This window comes from Stenella coeruleoalba (genome assembly GCF_951394435.1).
Source record: "Stenella coeruleoalba genome assembly, chromosome: 4".
NCBI classification, from domain to species: domain Eukaryota; kingdom Metazoa; phylum Chordata; class Mammalia; order Artiodactyla; family Delphinidae; genus Stenella; species Stenella coeruleoalba.
In genome coordinates, this window is record NC_137149.1 from 61726178 (window position 1) to 61743554 (window position 17377).

The 17377-nt window shown below is 45.5% G+C and overlaps 1 protein-coding gene across 1 annotated transcript in view; it reads left to right on the forward strand.

Annotated features, from left to right (window-relative positions):
• Positions 1 to 1793: 1793 nt before the first annotated feature.
• NWD2 (NACHT and WD repeat domain containing 2) overlaps positions 1794 to 17377 on the forward strand; it is a 203043-nt gene continuing 187459 nt past the window's right edge. The window contains exon 1 of the mRNA XM_079920327.1: positions 1794 to 2365. Coding sequence (XP_079776453.1) covers positions 2215 to 2365 — 151 coding nt within the window. The 5' untranslated portion in view covers positions 1794 to 2214. The remainder of the gene's footprint in view (positions 2366 to 17377) is intronic.

Sequence of the window (17377 nt, forward strand, 5' to 3'; positions counted from 1 at the left end):
CTCATAAACAACACTGAGATCAGGCATAAAGTGGTCCTGGCTCTCCTTTCTCCAGTAACAAATACTGTATATTCATAAAGGATGATACTGTAATAGACACTGCATATTCATAACCTCTTCCAGAGAGCCCAGTCCGAACCTCCTGGGACATCAGGAGAGCTTTCAGAGAGTTGTCCTTACTGCTGAAGAAAGTTCCCACCTGGGAGTAATGAGGTTGGAGAGAGGAAGGAGATAATTTGCTAAGTGGGATCAGTTGAACTAATACATGGGCACGTTCAAGGTTTTCTTTATTGGTTGCATCAAATTATTACAAAGTAAGGACTGCTGTGTGCCCCCCTGGTTCTCAGTACTGAAGAGGCAGCCTTAAAAACCCAGAGACCCAATTCTCCGAAAAGGTTACCCCAGAAAGTGTGTGCTGGTGATGCGGCGGGGTGACAAAATAAACAGCAGTGCGTAGGACTTCACTGCCACCAGCTGGGCCCAGAAGAAGTGCAGGCCAGGAGGAGGCCAGGAGCTGCCTACAGCAGAAGCCCCAGGTGAGAGGCTAAAACCAGCAGTTGAGTTACCTTCACCCTGTGCCCACCCGTCCCTCCCCAATCTCAAAGGTTTGGAAAAGCTATTCTTCCTCTCTAAAAGCCAGGAGTTCCTGCCCTAAAGCTCAACATAAGGGGTTTGGAGACCAAAGTTCAGTTAAGGCTCTAAGCACGCCCTGCTCACTTCCGCCACCCCACAGCACAATCACACTTCCTTCGTGCCCCGGGATTTGCAGAATTTTGGAGGTGCAATGAAGTGCGGCCCGGAGATGGCAATTTTATGGCTCAGTCCCTTTATATCTCACGTCACCCCGGACGTGGATCAGACTCCTTGCACTGTCCACCTCACGCCCCGACCCCAGGCAACAGTCCCCCCATGCGGTCTGGCCACGTTGGATCAGCGTCAGGTGGAGCCAACTCACGCTCTGCACGAACTTGGAAAAGCTGCTCCACGCCAACTCTGATCTCTCGCACCTGGCTCCAATCCGTGGCCACCTGCACTTTGCGGGACGTTGCGCGGGGCGGCGCTCCCCCGAGTCCACACTGGTCTGCGGAGCCCAGGCGCGCGCCAGGGCGCGCGGGGCTCCCGGCATCCTCCCGTGCGGCGGGGCCCCGGAGCCTCCGGGCTGGCGGAATGGCCCGGGAATGCGCCCGGGTGGGAGCAGGAAATAACCCCTGGAGACTTAGAGACCTCGGGAGGGCTCGCTGCGGAGATCGGCTCTAGAAAAGGTTCCGTGAGCACGCGGCGAGGAGCACGTGAGCGGCGCTGCTTCGCTATAAAAACCCCCAGCTCTGCTGGGCGTGGGGAGCGAACGGAGCGGCAGGACTCGCCACCTGCGCCAAGAGAAACGGCGACGGTGATATTTCCTCCAGGACGCACGAGACGGTCCCGAGTTTTGGTGCTTCGATCCCTGGGAGTCCGGGCTCCGTGGTGCGTCTAACTTTGAGGCGGAATTCCCAGCACTTAGGCAAAAAAAAAAAAAAGCGCAGACGCCGGGATGCGAGCGTTTTGGAAAATGTTCAGGGCTTGTTTGACCCTTAGTAGAGTTGGAGGAGGAGTAGCAGAAATCTTGGGCTAATTTATTTCTGGTCGTCCACCGAAGAGGCAGCCAGGAGCGCCCGGGCTCGCCCTCAGAGAAGCCAGGGAGACCCCTGGCAGCCCGAGGCCCCCCGCAACAGAACCGCCCTTAATTTAATTAAGTCGCGGGATATTCCTGTGCCCCACGGGAGGCGGCTGGCGATAAACTCCGGACGCCTTTTGTAGATAAAGTTTGGTCCGCTCCACTTGCCCTCTCTGTCCGGGCCCCGTTGACCGCCCCCTCCTCTAGCGGCGGGCGCGGGCGGGGACATGGCCATGGGCTCGGCTTCCTGGCGCAAAGAGGCGTCGCGCCCGTAGCCGCCGCCACGCTGACCTCCCGCTCCCGCCCGCTACTGCGCTGAGCCCTGGCAACAAGCGAAGGCTGACGCCCAGAGGGGCAGGAGGCGGCGGTGAGAGGGGCCCGAGGGTCCGTATGGCCGCTCTCCGCCGGCCGTTGGTGTGTGCCACGGAGCTCGCCCGCGTCGCCTCGGGCTCGGAGCGGCTCTGAGCCGCGCCGCCTGCGGGGATCGACCTAGCCGTTCCGCGGAGCCGCGGGCAGGAACCCGAGAAGCAGGAGTCGGCGGCTCTTCCTCCCTGAAGGCAATGTGGCCGGCCGGCGCGGGCACCAAGCTGCCCTGTCCCCGGGACTCTGCGCTCCGGCGGGCGGCTTTCTCTGGGAACCTCACCGCCCTGCCTTCTCACCTGATGCCAGCCGGCCGCAGCGTCCGGGTCTTCATCAGCGCCAACCCTGAAGGTAAGTCCTTTGCTTGCGCTTCTCCGTCTGTCCTTCTATCCGTCTACGCGGCGGAGCCAGAGTGCCATGGCACAGCCGGGCGCGCCGTGCGTCCCCGGCGCTCCCTTCCTCTAGCTAATACCGAGGCTGTCCTGAGCGCTTGGGACTTTAATTTGAATCACTTTTCTTCTTCCCTCGCTCATTCCTTCTGCCTGCTGACTTCCCCTGGGACACCAATTTCTCGCCCCCTGGGTTCTTTTCCCTTGGTCTAAGAAATGTCCGAGGTATTAACAGACGCTTCTGGAACCTTCATCCTGCCACTCCCCACCCCCACCCCGTTTTTCTTTCCTTTAGCGGTTTCTTCTCCGAGGTTATCGTGAAACGCAAATAATACGTCCTCTCGCTCTCTCGGCTCCGCGGCAGATTCCTGAATGGGGCTCCCTCCTCTGCCACTTGTTCAGGCCGAGGCGAAGTGAGAGCATGGGGTTCCCCGAGGCTTGCCTCTTGCCGGTGTGCTAGTGGGACCCTTTGTCTTGGGGAGCTAAGGAGACTTGTGAACCCAAGATCCGCAGAGAGCGAGGGGAAACGCGCTGTGCGGTCCCGAAACAGGCTGACGCTGGTTTCCAGGTGGAGCGTTCAGGATGAGTTCATCTCTACAGTTGGATCTTGGGCTAGATGGCCCCGGTCTAGAACTTGGCCTTCTCAGTCGTGTTCCAGCTAAAGGCTGGGGCCCTGGTAGCTGCTAAATGAAAACTTGTTGATTTATTGCATTCACAAACCACAGCGGCTGAGCTCCGGGTGGTCAGTTTTCTCTCATCACTGCCTATCAATTCACAGTCCTGAACGTTAACTTTCATTCCCAGTAAGTGAAGAAAAAGTAGGATGCATTTGACTTGGCTAGGATAAAACTGTAAGAGTTGCTCTTTCCCAGAAAAATAAGTGTTTGGCCCTAAGATGAGTTTATAGGAGACTGAAATAGGCGTGTGAGATGGGAAACTTGCTACACTCTAACAAGCCTTGGTTCTGACAGAGAAGTAAAGGAAAAAAAGAAAGTTAACAGTCATATGGATAGAATGATCATTGCAAAACCCAAGGTTCTGGTTGCCTGTAAAAAGCATTCAGAGGACCTATAAAAAATAGCTTTCTAAAAAAATTACTGTTTCATAAAACGCTAGCAGAAATTTCAGGTACAGTTCACCTTATGACAAAGGGATTGGGAAAAGAATCAGATAGATAACCCACAGTGATTAGTATTAGAAGGGCTGTACACTTTTGAGGGAGGGTATGACTGTCCTCTTATCAATTTACAACTCTGTTTCACAGCACTTAGTAATTAAGGAGGCTTTTTGAAAGCTGCAGTACATTCTTTAAAATTCCTTTCATCTGAACTATGTCTTACAGGATTTTTTACTTAAATCTGGATAAAGAAAACTGTGGGGCTGTACAGCATGTTGAAGGACCTAAGGAAGTTTGCAACTTAAGTTTTCGGTGTTGTTTTTAAAAATATTGATAAAACAGTATTTGAGAGAATTTAATTTTCCTGAGCTTAAAAAAAAAAAAACTCATAAGAAGTGTTAAGTGTGCTGATGTAAAACCAGTTAAGTAACACTTTTCTTTAAACAAGTTGTTTTTAAATACAGTGAAAAGTCTGCTAATATCATTAGTAGTTTATTTTTCTTTACATTTGTAATTTCTAGGATAAAAATCAGTGATAATGGATTTATATCAAGTTAGCTTAATATTGAATTAATATTCAAGATTAATGTCATTTTTCTTAAGCCAGTACATGTGATTCTATAAGTTTTCCCATTTCTTGAAATACAGTAGAAGCTTCAGCGTGTATTAACATTAGGACAGCAGACAAGAGAGGGGGTGAATCATGCCTTCTGGTCACTGAGCTGGGCAGCTTGAACATTGATCTTAAAAGCCCAGAAATGTGACTCTTACCTGAGAAATTGCAATAGGAGCAGGACTTCAACTTTTATCCCAAATGGAGAGCCGAGGGTATGTTAAATAGAAAAGACAGAGATAGGTATTTTTTTTAAGAGCCTGAACATGAAGCTTTGCGATCTCCGTAAATGCTCTGTCAGAGACAGCACTTTACCACCAGATCTTTATGGATATGACTCAGGAAGCAAATGGTTGTGTTTTGGTGCGATCCCGTATTAGATTGTTGGCCAATACTCAAGAGCCTCTCCGCTGTCAAATTAAGACAAAGAATTTTATCTCATGCTTTTCTTTACAAGCGGGAATCCAGTTTATGCTCTAAATAAAAGCTTCTCTGTGTTGAACTCATAGCAGTACTTTTAAGAATCCAGAAAGGATCTCCCTTAGATTGCTTTACAGAGCTTGTATGAAATTTCCCTATCAGTAATTAGGATAATACATGTTTTTAGAACATAGGTTAGCTCAGTCAGTAGTTCGGTTTTCGTTCTCAAACCCTGTGAGGATGGTAGACCAGAGGGTGTTCTCCCTATTTTACAGAGGAGACAACTGAGGCACCAGGTTAAGCTCATCTAGCAGAATGAAACAAGCTGGAGCTCATCTAGCAGAACTCATCTAGCAGAATGAAACAAGCTGGAGCCTGCAGGGCCCTCAAAACATCTCTCTTGGTACTTAGGTTCATGCCTGATTTCTGTAAATGTCTTAACACCCATATGGTCAAGAAAGTCAGCTGGCTGTAGTCAACAATGCTGGCCTTCCTCTTGAAGCCTGACAGCCACAAGAAGCTGAGTAGCAGGAAGGAACCATAGCTGCCCTGACCCACTTTACCCCCATGAAAAGGTAGCCATAGGAGCGTTCAAGGAAATGGCAGGATTTTCTGAACGCTGAAGGACACATTCCTATGCAAAAGCATATCTGCATCAGACCTGTCCCCACTGTGTGATAGACACTCAAGAAGAGCCAGTGTGGGAGAGGAGTAACTGTCCCCCGTTGTCTTGCGTGGACGGACCTTGGACTTCATCTAGTCCCACCTCCCACCAACGTAGCAGTCCCATCTGTGGCATCTTTATTAATCCTTGGAATTTTTCCAGTCGTTTAACCACTGTCTCTCTGCCAGAATGGCACTTATACCTCCTTGGAACAGTGGTTCTAAAGCACATATAAATTTCTCCACTGTGATTAGCCTGAATTGAATTGTCCGTGAGTACGCAGAGGAGAGGAGCCTGCACGGTTCTCTCCCTGTGACTGAAATTGGAGGGGCCTGTTAAATAGTGTTCCTCTTCTGTGCTTCATTTCTTACCCAAGGCTCCTTTCCTTATAGGGACACATCTCATACTGGGGACTCTACTTTCATCATCTCATCTAAACCTGATTACCTCCCAAAGGCCCCACCTCCAAATATGATCACATTGGGAGTTAGGGCTTCAACATATGAACTGGGGGGGGGGGGGGGCAAACACTCAATCCATAACATTCTGCCCCTGACCCTCCCACAAAATTCATGTCCTCCTGGCATGCCAAATACATTTATTGCATCCCAACAACTGCAGAAGCCTTGTCTTGTTGTAGTATCAACTCTCAAGTCTGAAGCCCAAAGTCTCAGCTAAATAATATGTGGGTGAGACTCCAGATAGGACTCATCGTGAAGCGAAATTCCCCTCCAGCTGTGAAGCTGTTAGATAAGTTATAGGCTTCCAAGATACCATGAGGGGACAGGCGTAGGATAAAGTTTTTCATTCCGAAAGGAATGAGAAAACTGGGAAAATTAGACGGAAGAAAAGGATGAAGGGTTCCAAGCAAATCCGAAACCTGACAAGACAAATGCCGTTAGGTTTTAAGGCTCTAGAATAATCCTTTTTGATGTGATGCTTTGCCTTCTGGACGTGCTGGGGTGGCAGTCTCACCTTTATGGCTCTGCCGGGAGGGAATCACCCACCCAGGCTCCAGGAGGCCCTGCCCCCAAGTCTTTAGGCAGAGGCCACCTCCCCTGTTGAAGCCCAGGTGATGCCTCCCCCAACTTTGAAACCAAGGAGGCAGCCCTGATGACCTCTGAATCTTTGGGGTCATTCTTCCTTTGTCTTCAAGAAGAACACATGTTCACAGGCAGTAGCCCTGTGTTTCCAGTCCTGTAGGGCCTAAGAGGTCTGACAGCCTTCCTTTCTGTCAACCTGTCTCCTCCAGTTCACACTGGCCGTGTTTCTGCTGGGCGGGGGGGTTAAGGGGGGACGGTCCATGCTTCACACATATACTCATTTCTTTACCAAATGGTTGTGTGACCACACCCTTACTGTTCTTTTCAGAACAACGTTTTTTGCAATATGGATAGGCAGAGAACTTTCAAGATCATCGAGTTCTGGTTCCTTTTTGCTTAACAGTTATTACTTCAATTCATCTCTTTCTCATTTTACTATAAAGAGATGGGGGAAACCAAGCCAATCCTGCAATACTTTCTTTAGAAATCTCCTCAGCTGAACATCCAGTTTCATTGGTTCTAAATTCTACCTTCCACAAAACACTGTTCAGCCAGTTCTTTGCTACTTTATAAGTCACTTTTTCTCCATTGTCCAATAACATGTTTCTCATTTCTGAGAGTCACCAGAAGGCCTTTGTCGTCGATAGTCTGGTCATGATTGTTTATGTATTCTCTGAGAAGCCATCTCTCCAGCTCTCCTCTTTTCTTTCTGCGCTCTTACCAGAGTCTCCTTTAACAGTCCCTTCATGGCATTCTTGGCTTTTTCTAGCATGCACCTCAAAACGCTTCTAGCCTCTAGCCAGTTCCAGAACTGTTTCTACATTCTTAGATATTTGTTAGAGCAGCACCCCACTTCTTGGTACCAAAATCTGTCTTAATTTCCTAGGGTTGCCATAACAAATTACCATAGATTGGGCTTTAAACAACAGAAATCTATAGTCTTGTGATTCTGGAGTCTAGAGCCTGAAATCAAGGTGTTAGCAGGGCTGTGCTCCCACTGAAGGCTCTAGGGAAGAAACTTTCTCTGCCTCTTCCTACTTTGATGCCAGTCCTTGACGTCTGTGGGCTTGTGGATTTATCACTCCAGTCCCTGCCTCATCCTCATATGGGGGAGAAAGAACTCTTGTGTCTCTTCTTCTAAGGACAGTAGTCCCATCATGGGACCCTACCCTCATGACCTCATCTAAACCATTATCTCCCAAAGGCTTCACCCCAAAATACCATCACACTGTGGGGGGTTAGGACTTCAACATGTGAATTTGGGGGGATACAGTCCTTCAGTCCGTAATAGGTAAAGTCTAAACCTGAAAAAAGACCAAATATTGCCTTTATAACTAATAAAAGCTGAAGCAGGCCAGTACTCCTTATCTGTGATCCCCTGGGCCAGATGCGATTTTGCAATTCCACATTTTTTTAGATTTAGGGGGAAAATGGTGCATATGCTGTTTATTATTATTAATATCTGATAACCAGATATGAATATGTTTATAAGAAAACATGACTAAGTGCTGTACTGTAGAACTTTCTGCAATGCTGAGGGTCTTTATCTGCATTATTCTGTGTGAGAGCACTATTTACATATGGCGGTTGAGCTTTTGAAATGTGGCTAGTATGACTAAGAATATGAATTTTTAATACTTCACAGTAATTGACTTAAATTTAAATAGACTCATGTGACTATTGGCTGTTGTATTGGACACATAGCTCTAAGTGGGGTAATAAGGACTGTAAGTGGCGTCATGTCCATCAAGGTCAGGTTTCGCCACCATCGACTGAGGTCACTTCAGGTTTTGCTGCCAGATGAATTGGGGAAAAAAATTGTTTTCAACACTGGGAGGATTTTGTAATTGCAGGTAAGGGCTGTAGCTCTTTACTGGGGAATGTGGCTTTTAACTTGAGGCAAGTGGGTTTCCCAGTACTGAACCTCAGAATTGCACAGACTTACCCTCCCCATCACTATCAGCAGTGGACAAAGTCCAGACCCCTCCCCATGGGCAGAATTGAGCCCTCTAAAATTTAAGATACAGAGGAGCTGAGAAGAATGACAGATTTACTTACAAGAGAGAAAGAAGGGGCTGGGCTGTTTGTGCTCAGATTTTCCTTCCAAATGCATCCATCAGATAAAGACACTTGTCCCCTGAGGAATAAGTGCCGGCCCTGTCCACGGCTACTAGTAGATCCCTCTGTGTGTCAGGAGACATCTGGAGTGGAGAGAAAGATACCTCCAATGCCTCTTTTGTTTGTTTCCCATCCCCTCACCACCCCCCCACACACAGATTTATGCACTGGTCATCTTTGAAGATTGTGCACTTTTGTCTACAATGTTAATGATTGGATGCTGAGTCCACTCCCACTTAGACTTTTTACTTTACTCGTCTTTGCATCTTCCCTGACTCTCTTCTCCATTCCTTTGGAGTCTTGGTCGGAAAGCTTATTCTCCAATTGGCAGAAGCCGCAGTAATAAGAGAGAGATAATCCCTACAGTTGCTGCATCCAATGGCCATTGGCTTTAGCTTGTGCTCCCAGACAAGAGGCAGAACGATGTGTGTCAAGAAATTCGCAAGAAACCTATGAATATTCTTTACCATGGTTCTTCTTACCTTTCCTACAATGCTAATATCCAGGCTCCTTGTTTTTTCATTGTTTTTATGAGCCATTAGAAAAGTAGTTAAGCACAAGAAACATTTATATACTCTTCTGATGCTGCAAGAATATCTTTCAAAGTTGAGAGTCTTAAAGGAAAATATCGTGAACGGCTGGCTCTTTTATGATAAATGCACACAGGACATTTATAATAAATGAATTATAAAATTTTAGTGGTTGAGTCTTCAAGTCCTTCAGCAAACATTATTTAGGCAGGAGAGAATACTAGATACAAGTACAGACTTGAGAGCCAAACTAGCCAGGTTTGACGACTCCTCAGTCCACCGTGTAATGCAGTGATTTCTTAAGCAAGTTGTTTAACTTATTTGTTCTCAGTTTCATAATCTCTAAAAGAAGACAGTAGTACCCGCCTCACAGGGTTATTGAGTAGATTAAATAAGCTAATAGACGTAAAGCACTTAGAACAGTGCTGGACACTTACTAAACATTGTTTGCTATTATTATCCTTATCATCTTTATTAGTTTCCACTGTGATCCAGACACTGCAGGTATGGATATGCGGAGAGGAACAAGGCATTTCGTGCCCTCAAGGGAATGCCGTGAAGCTATCAGAACTCAGTAGTAAAAATAAAAGCCGTTCCAGATATTGTAGGAAACAATGTAAGGGTTGAAGGAGTGAAAGTCAGGGGCACCATTAGGCATTTAGGTCCCATTGCCAAAGCTGTCACCCAGAGGGCAGGAAAATGTAGAAGCCACCGCCAGGATCACAGCTGCCGCTGGGGACTGGGTAGCTGGCTGGCTTCTACAAGCACGCGCTGAACCCGAGTGTCAACCACAGCTGGTGGCAGAAGAACCTCCCTGGTTCCCCTTGCCCTCCAGATCTCACACAGATTGTCCATCTGGCAGAATGGGATTGCATTCGGACCCTGGCCACAAGTACGACTAGGACCCTCCAGGCTTCCAGCCCCTCCATCACGAGGGAGAGAATGAAAGAAGTGCTATCGGATGTTCAATCCCAAGAAACAGTATCTGGCCCGGGGTGGGAGGGAAGGCATATTCACTCATTCACTTATTCAACCACTAATAAGCCAATGAATGAAGCCCCCACCCCATATGGGTGCTGTTCTGTGCTTAGAATACAACAGTAACAAAACAAGCGGGTCTCTGCTCTCACAGAGTTTACGTGAATCATAAATTATATGTGATGGGCACTGAGCTAAGATATGAGCAGAGCGTTAAAGAGACAATGAGGGTGAGTATGCCAGCTTGGGGCTGAGGATGCGGGGTTGGGAGGGCCCCCCAGAGGAAGGAGTGGAGAGCCAGGGTGTAGAAACTGTTCTCTACGGTAATGGAATATGAGGCAAAGAGATGGCGAGATCTCTACAGGGAATAGAGAGGGATCACCTTGATTATTCAACGAAGAGCTTTTATCCTTTTGAATAAGAGTGGCGCTGATGTCTTGAGGTGATGGTATCGTTTGTCCCTTGAAAGTGGCTCATTTAGAATGACATTTAAGAAAGCGTGACTTGGACCATAGAGGTACTCTGTGTCCAAATAGATCGTGACTTGATGGTTTCATAAATCATCTACTGATCTTTAAAAATTCTTGTTACACCATAGCAATGGTGCATTTGCCATTTTAAAGGGCGTCTGCAAGTTTGTATTTTGTTTCAGTTGCTGTGTGTCAACTTGCCCCAAAACGCAGTGACTTAAACCAGTGATTTACTGGTTTACACATTTCTCACTCCTGTGTCTGGCTCCTCTGTGCTCCTCCATGAGGGCTCCCTCGCTCCAGCTTATTCTCATCATTCAGGATTCATTGTAGGGGATTGGCTTCCCCAGAGAAAGGAAGTGCAATCTGCTGGGCCTCTTCAGGCCTGGCCTCCGAAGTCCCAAAATGAACTTTCCCTGCCCCTGCGTCCTATCTATGTGAGTCATTAAGGTGAGCCTAGAGTCACAGGGAGGGGAAGGAGACCCCATCTCGTGATGTGGGGTGAGGCACGTGCATGCAGGGAGGGGAGGATTTCATGGTGGCCAACTATGAAAGCTACTGAGAGTTCCAGTTATATCGTGTGGTTTCTGTGGCTTGGCTTTGTCCTAATTAGATTAAATGAGATAACACGTGAAAATGTAGTAAACTGAGAGCCTGACATATAGCAAGTGCTCAACAAGAGTTACTAATCATAATAGTTGCTGTTGTGATGATGATGAGTTGTTGAGGCTTGACAGTGACTCTGTAAACTGTACCCTCCTAGATCCCCCCGAATTCTGAACTGAGGGAAAAAAGACCAAAGAGTTTGCAGATAGGAGATCAAATTATCACCATTTTTGCTGACAAAGGTAACACCAGAGGATGCTTTTGGGCTTCCTAGCACTAAACATCGGAATGAGACAGTCTTCTGCCCCCACACTGGCAGTGGGGCTGGGGAGGGTGAGGGACGGAGGGTCTGCTCCACAGAACAGGAGTCTGGAGCGGGGAGCACAGCCACGCTCTCTGTGGACAGACAGGTCACTTCCCCAGGAAGAGGGGTGAGCAGGTGGGTGGAGCTTGCCTGGTTTATTCTTCCCACATTTTCCAGTCAAACAAGTCACCCTTTAACTTTCCACCCAATTCTGGAGAGGGTAAGCGGGGCAGTAAAGAGAGTCCAGGAGTCTTCCGCTCCAGAAGGGCTTCTCTTCCCTAGCACGAATATTCACTTATTTCGACTTTAGCATTTGTACACGGTGGAAGCCTTCAGTTACCCAGGATCATTTAAATCAGATCATATAGTTTGACATACCCCAAATTATATCCCAGTGAAATATCTTAATACAAAGAAGAGGAGACAGTGAGTTATAGGGTGTTACATACCTTATATATAAAAGCAGAAATTCCATGCAAATATCCATATCAGAATACTTTTGTAAGATAAGTGCTTAGCAGGGCTTTGGGAAAAGTCGCTTTATCTCTCTAGAAATAATTTGTCTTAAACCACTAGGTTTTGGGGTACATTGATATGCTGCAATATACAACTAAAAAGTACAAACTCACAAACACCTTTTAAGATGGCAAATGATAGAATTCCTACAGATAACAGGCACTCATCTACAAAGCAGTCGAGTTTGATAAAGTAAGCGGACTGTTCTTTTCAACTCAGGAAATTCTTTTAAGTCTCGTTCTTCATGGTCGTGTGATTTAAATAAAAGTAAAACTTGTAGTAGATGGCTCACAAGGATTCGTAGGTGCTGAGTTATGTACAATCTAAAAGAAAATGATATTAACTTAAAGATTCCTTTGTATAACTTCTTCAGAGCTTGGTTTCCATCATATTTTTTGCTGTAATTAAACAGAATTCATTCTACAAATTAACATATGTTGGCTGTTGTATAATTAGAAAAAGATTTGTGTGATACTAAGTTACTGAAAGGTTAAAAAACTGCAGCTTTGGATGCAATTCAAAGGGAATAATACCCACTTCCAATTAAATACTTCCTTGAAATCTCATTTTCAATCCAGAATATTTGAAAGACTTTGACGTGGGGGTACACTCAAAACAGAGAGCAAAGCCTAGATGTCAGGTGTCTTCTTCCAAGAGTGATTCCAAGTGCAGAATCTAACTCAGAAATGAAATCACAGAATTGAAAGGGTATCCTTCATAATGCTGAATCTGATCCGTTATGTATAGTATCATTCAGAGATATTCTTGCCCCTGAATATATTTTCTTTAGATTTTATTCTAAGCATCAGCTGCACTATTGGTTAGATGGGCATTGTATACACCAAACTCCTAACTGATTGGTGTGGAGAGTTACAAAGGAAGTAAGAGACACATGCTGCTGCCTTTGTTTTTTTAGACTCATCCATCTAGGAGGCAGGACCAACACAGCTGCCAAAAATATCAAGGCAAACACTGGCTGTGAGAGGGATGTTTGTGCGCAAAGGTCAATTGGAATAATTGGAATCAAACTGTCATATCTGATATCCCAGTCAGGCATGAACTGGTCAAGTTTTGTTAAAAGGGAAAGACCAAGATGCGTCAAATCTAAGAGAGAGCCCTCTCTACTGCAGTGGAGTGGCCAGCGGGGAAACTGGTCCAGCTGCAGGTGATGAGAAGCAGTCTCTCTGCGGAGACCACTGAAAAGAAGACATGAAAATAAAAGCTCCCTCTTAAGCCCAGGGTCACTCTCTTCGGAAGCCCACTGTAATAACAGAAAAAGGAATATGCAGGAAAAGTGTAAGACCTTCCCACCTCTGAGAAGCTACCGTTGGTGGGTATGTATATGCAAACTTGTGGGGGATGATTGCATTCATAAAATAGGAATTTCACAATTTAACGAAATCACTCCGAACTAGTAAATCTTATAAAGGGAGAGGCTTTTGTCATGTGGCCCCCCAATTTTTTGGTACTCCTCCCTTTGACAGGTGGAATCTATGACGTCTTTCCTCGAATCTGGGCTCTCTAACTGGTTTTGGCCAATAGGATACAGAAGAAATAGCTGGGCCAGGCTTTTAGAAATTGGTCACTTCATTTTCTGTCTTTGAAACACTTGTTCCTTAGACCCCAGCCACCCCTGAAAAGATCCCTTAAGAGAAGTGAGCGGTAGCACCCCCACCCCCCACCCTCCGCCCACCCCCAGCAGAGTCCTCCCGGCAGACCAGTGGTGTATGGAACAGAAACTCCCTCCCCACCAAGCCCCGCCCAAATTGCAAATCCAAGAGAAAAATGAGTGAGGATTGTTTTAATTTGTTATGCAGTAATAGATAAGTAAAAGGCATAAAATGAAACAAATGCACTATAGTGTGGGCTGGCTAAGGTGAAAGAATTTGGGGGGCACATCTGGATTTGCATCCAGAGATTTGTTATAATCTTGGTAAAGCATTTAATTTCCTCAAGCTTCATTGTCCCTCAAACTGCTGAATTTTGAGCATAATATTGGGTTGACCAAAAAGTTCGTTTGGTTTTTGCCGTAACATCTCACGGAATAATAACAATGGTACCTACCTTAGAGGGCTAGCATGAGAAATAAATAAATAAGCACCTAAGACAATGCCTGAAAGATAAGGAGGGCTTAACATTCTAGATCAGAATTTGCTAAAAGCCCTAGGCGATACAGAAAAGAGGCATAAGCTTACAAGGGAATGAGAATTACTTGAATCACTGCTCTTTTGTAAATTGTGACATGAAATGGGTCATTGTTCCTAAATTATGCCACCTATATAATCATGTAAGCTTTTAGCTAGAACGGATGACGTAAAACAGTGTATTTTTTAAATGTTGGTTTAACACCTAAGTTCAGCCCAAATTATGAGGCATTAAGTTAATAAGTTACATCTTTAAATAAAAGAGCCGCCACACCTTAAACTTACTTTCAAAAAAGTTATCTGGAAAAAAAACCTCTTTTGAAACCATACGTAGCAAGCAGATTTCAATAAAATGACATTCAAAGAGAATAAAAAGTTAGCACTTTCTCCTTTTAATGTAAGATGTACTAAAATCTTATACTAAAAATTGTTTCTTTCACACATAGAGTCCCTTTAATGTTGCTTTAAATTTACATGAAGGTTCATAGGTCATTTTTTTAACTCCTGTTCATCTTTTAGGCCTTGATGCACAGTTTGCTTTGCCACAGATGTTCCGAAGAGCATGTTGTGGCCACATTTATGTGGGAAGGACCACTGCTGTTAAAAAAAAAAAAAAAAAAATGAGCAGCCATCTTTATCTAGGAAGGATTTCAATACAAATCTCACGTATGATTGAAAACTGTCTCATTCCAAGTGGCTGCTATGGTAGAATGCCCCAACCCTTATGTAAGTTGATCATCCTTGTGTGCCTGTAAATGTTACTGTAAGCCTGCATTATATCGAGGAAATAACGTAGGCATTCCTGTTGAAGTTTGGAGTGGAGGAGAGTAGAGAGGAGGCATGAAGAGAAGGGAGGAGATGGAGCTCTTAGGTGAACCAGTGCATAAATACAGCCAGGGGTAGATGGATGATAACTTGCATCTGGAAAGGGTTAATTCATCTGTGCACTAATTCTGCCCTGTGAATCTCAGAGTAGCATGGAATTGAGAGGGAAGGCCCTGGCATCTAAGAATTTTGAAACAGAAACAATGTTTGCTTTTGAACTTTGAGTTTGGTACTCCTTGGAAAGAGCTAGGTACTTCGGCGGTCTAGTCCCCCCTCTTGGGGCAGGAGAGCCAGAACGCTGAGCATCCGCAGGGCGGAGGGAAGCCAGGAGCCTGCCATCCTGGATGTACCTTGTATGATTATTTAAAAAAGAAAGGAAATCGAGGGGTTAGCCAAATGCTTTGGTACTTCTACCAAGATTTTTAAATATTTGAAACTCACTCTTTGGATTCAGTTCTTATTTTCTAATCTTTTCTTTTTGTCGTTCCTTACCCTTTTCCTTTTGGAAACTTACAATCTATCTCAGCTGTGTCAAAAAGAAAAAAAAAGTTTTACTTTTGCTGATAGGATAGGAGCAGAACGGACCCATGCTCTGCAGGCGGCTCTAGTGGGTGTATAAGCGGGAGGGAGGGGTTCCTTTTTACACTCTGCTGACCTCAAAATGCGTAAGTAAGTTGCTTCTCTGCCAGCACCTGCTCATGGGGGCAGGGCAGTACAGGTTTCTAGGCCAGGAGTTTCATGCGACACCACGGCATCCAAGAATCACATCACTAGCATCCTAGATTCAGTACTGCCAAATGTTTACCTGTTGTGTGACCTGGGGCAGAGTCTAGAATGTCAATCTTCCTTTTCTGTCAGAACTAAAAACATCTATATTGTATCAGTATATCTTACGGAGTTCTGAGGACTAAATTCTAATGTCATATACACACAGTGAGCCCTACATAGAAACAGAGCGTTCTTCTTTTCTTAAAACTCTTCCAAATACATGAATCTTAAACTGACTCTAAGCCGATATTAAGTAATTAGGTTCCAGTAAAATAATTAATATTGAGTACTCACACAGAGTAGGTGCTCAAGAAAGACTTGTTGAATTCAAAGTCATATTAAGAGAGATGAAAGTGGAGAGGAGGTGGGGGCAGTCTACCCACAGATCCAGCTTTCCCAGGCGTTCCTGCAGGACCAGCTCTAGTGCACAGAACCCATTCCCCTAAGTTGCAGTCCCTGTCGCCTCCCACCCTCACCTCCAGCAGAGCCAACCCTCTCTCTGGCAATATACCCAAACTCCTCATACCTGTACGGCTCCCCTGCTCTTCTGGGTGAGACTAGGTCCCTACAGGGATGGTTGTAGAAACCCAACCGTGCATGCCCCATCCCCCAAGCTAGAGCTTCCATGAAGCCACATTCCATGAATACAGCTCCTGATTTTTTGCTGTAGCCACCCAAGGGAGAGGAAAATTGGCGGAGAAGGGCGTCTTCCTCTCAGGAAAGCAGGGACTGAAGGATGATGAGATAAGAAGAGATTTCTGCCATGAAACCAGACAACAGCAGTGTAGTTTTAAGTTCCCATGCAATTCTCACAAAAACAATGAGAAATCAAATACTGCTAATGTTATGGTCTAGCTGCACTGTGACTTTGGGGACCAGTAAGGAACCTTGCCACTTTCTGTAACATTATCTTTATGGCAAGTTTCCTTTTGTGTTCCATTTAAATCATGCGCAGTCAGGCTTGCATATCAGCCATTTAGAAGTTGGAGAGATTTGAGCGTTTTCGCTAGAGAACTTTCTCGTTTTCTAATAGCCTTGTGTGTGCGTGTAGTATAATGTTTGTGTCCTAGAGGCGACCTGTGGTTAGGAGGCATGAAATGGACTGAAACGTTTTGCCTTCTACTTTTGGTTTGGACAGTACCTCTGCTACCTTGGGCAGTTCTCCCTGGGACTCTTTTCCTCATCTGTAGAATGAGGTAGATGAAACACAGGGCTTCTGGGACATCTTCCAGCTTCAGCATTACATTACTCCATTTCTTTAAACTCCACAGCAGTTCCATTTTGTTTTATTTGTTTTTAAGAAAAGGAAGTGTGTGCTCTAGCTCTGCCTCCTACCTTTGTGAACAATTACTCTATCGTCGGAAAAATGATGATAATATCCCCTGACCTCCTTGACTCAGATGTTTGTCATGATAATGGATGGAGAAGCACTTCTGAAACTGCAGCGTACTGCAGAAGTGAACACTGTTGATTATTGGAATGTCGAAAGTACAGCAGAGGACAACCAAGTCAGTGGGAAACCTCACCAGGATTTAGAAACCCTTCCCACCTGTTCAGTATTAAAACTGGAGAGTGTGAGTAGGATGAAATAAGCATAAACGTCCTCTTCTTGAGGCGTACAGATGAGACTTTTAGGTTGACAAACTTGTTGTGCCTTTGGGTAAGGTGGTTGAATATAAACTCCTGGATAAAAGGGGTTGCATCTCCACCCTGAATGGTGTGATGGGATTCATCCTGTGTGTACATCCAACACAGGATACACACGGGGACTAGTGAGTAATCGAGCCTAAAGTCTCACAATCTGGAGCTGGAAACACTTGAGTTTGAGACCTTGCTCTGTGCCATTTTCTGACTCGGT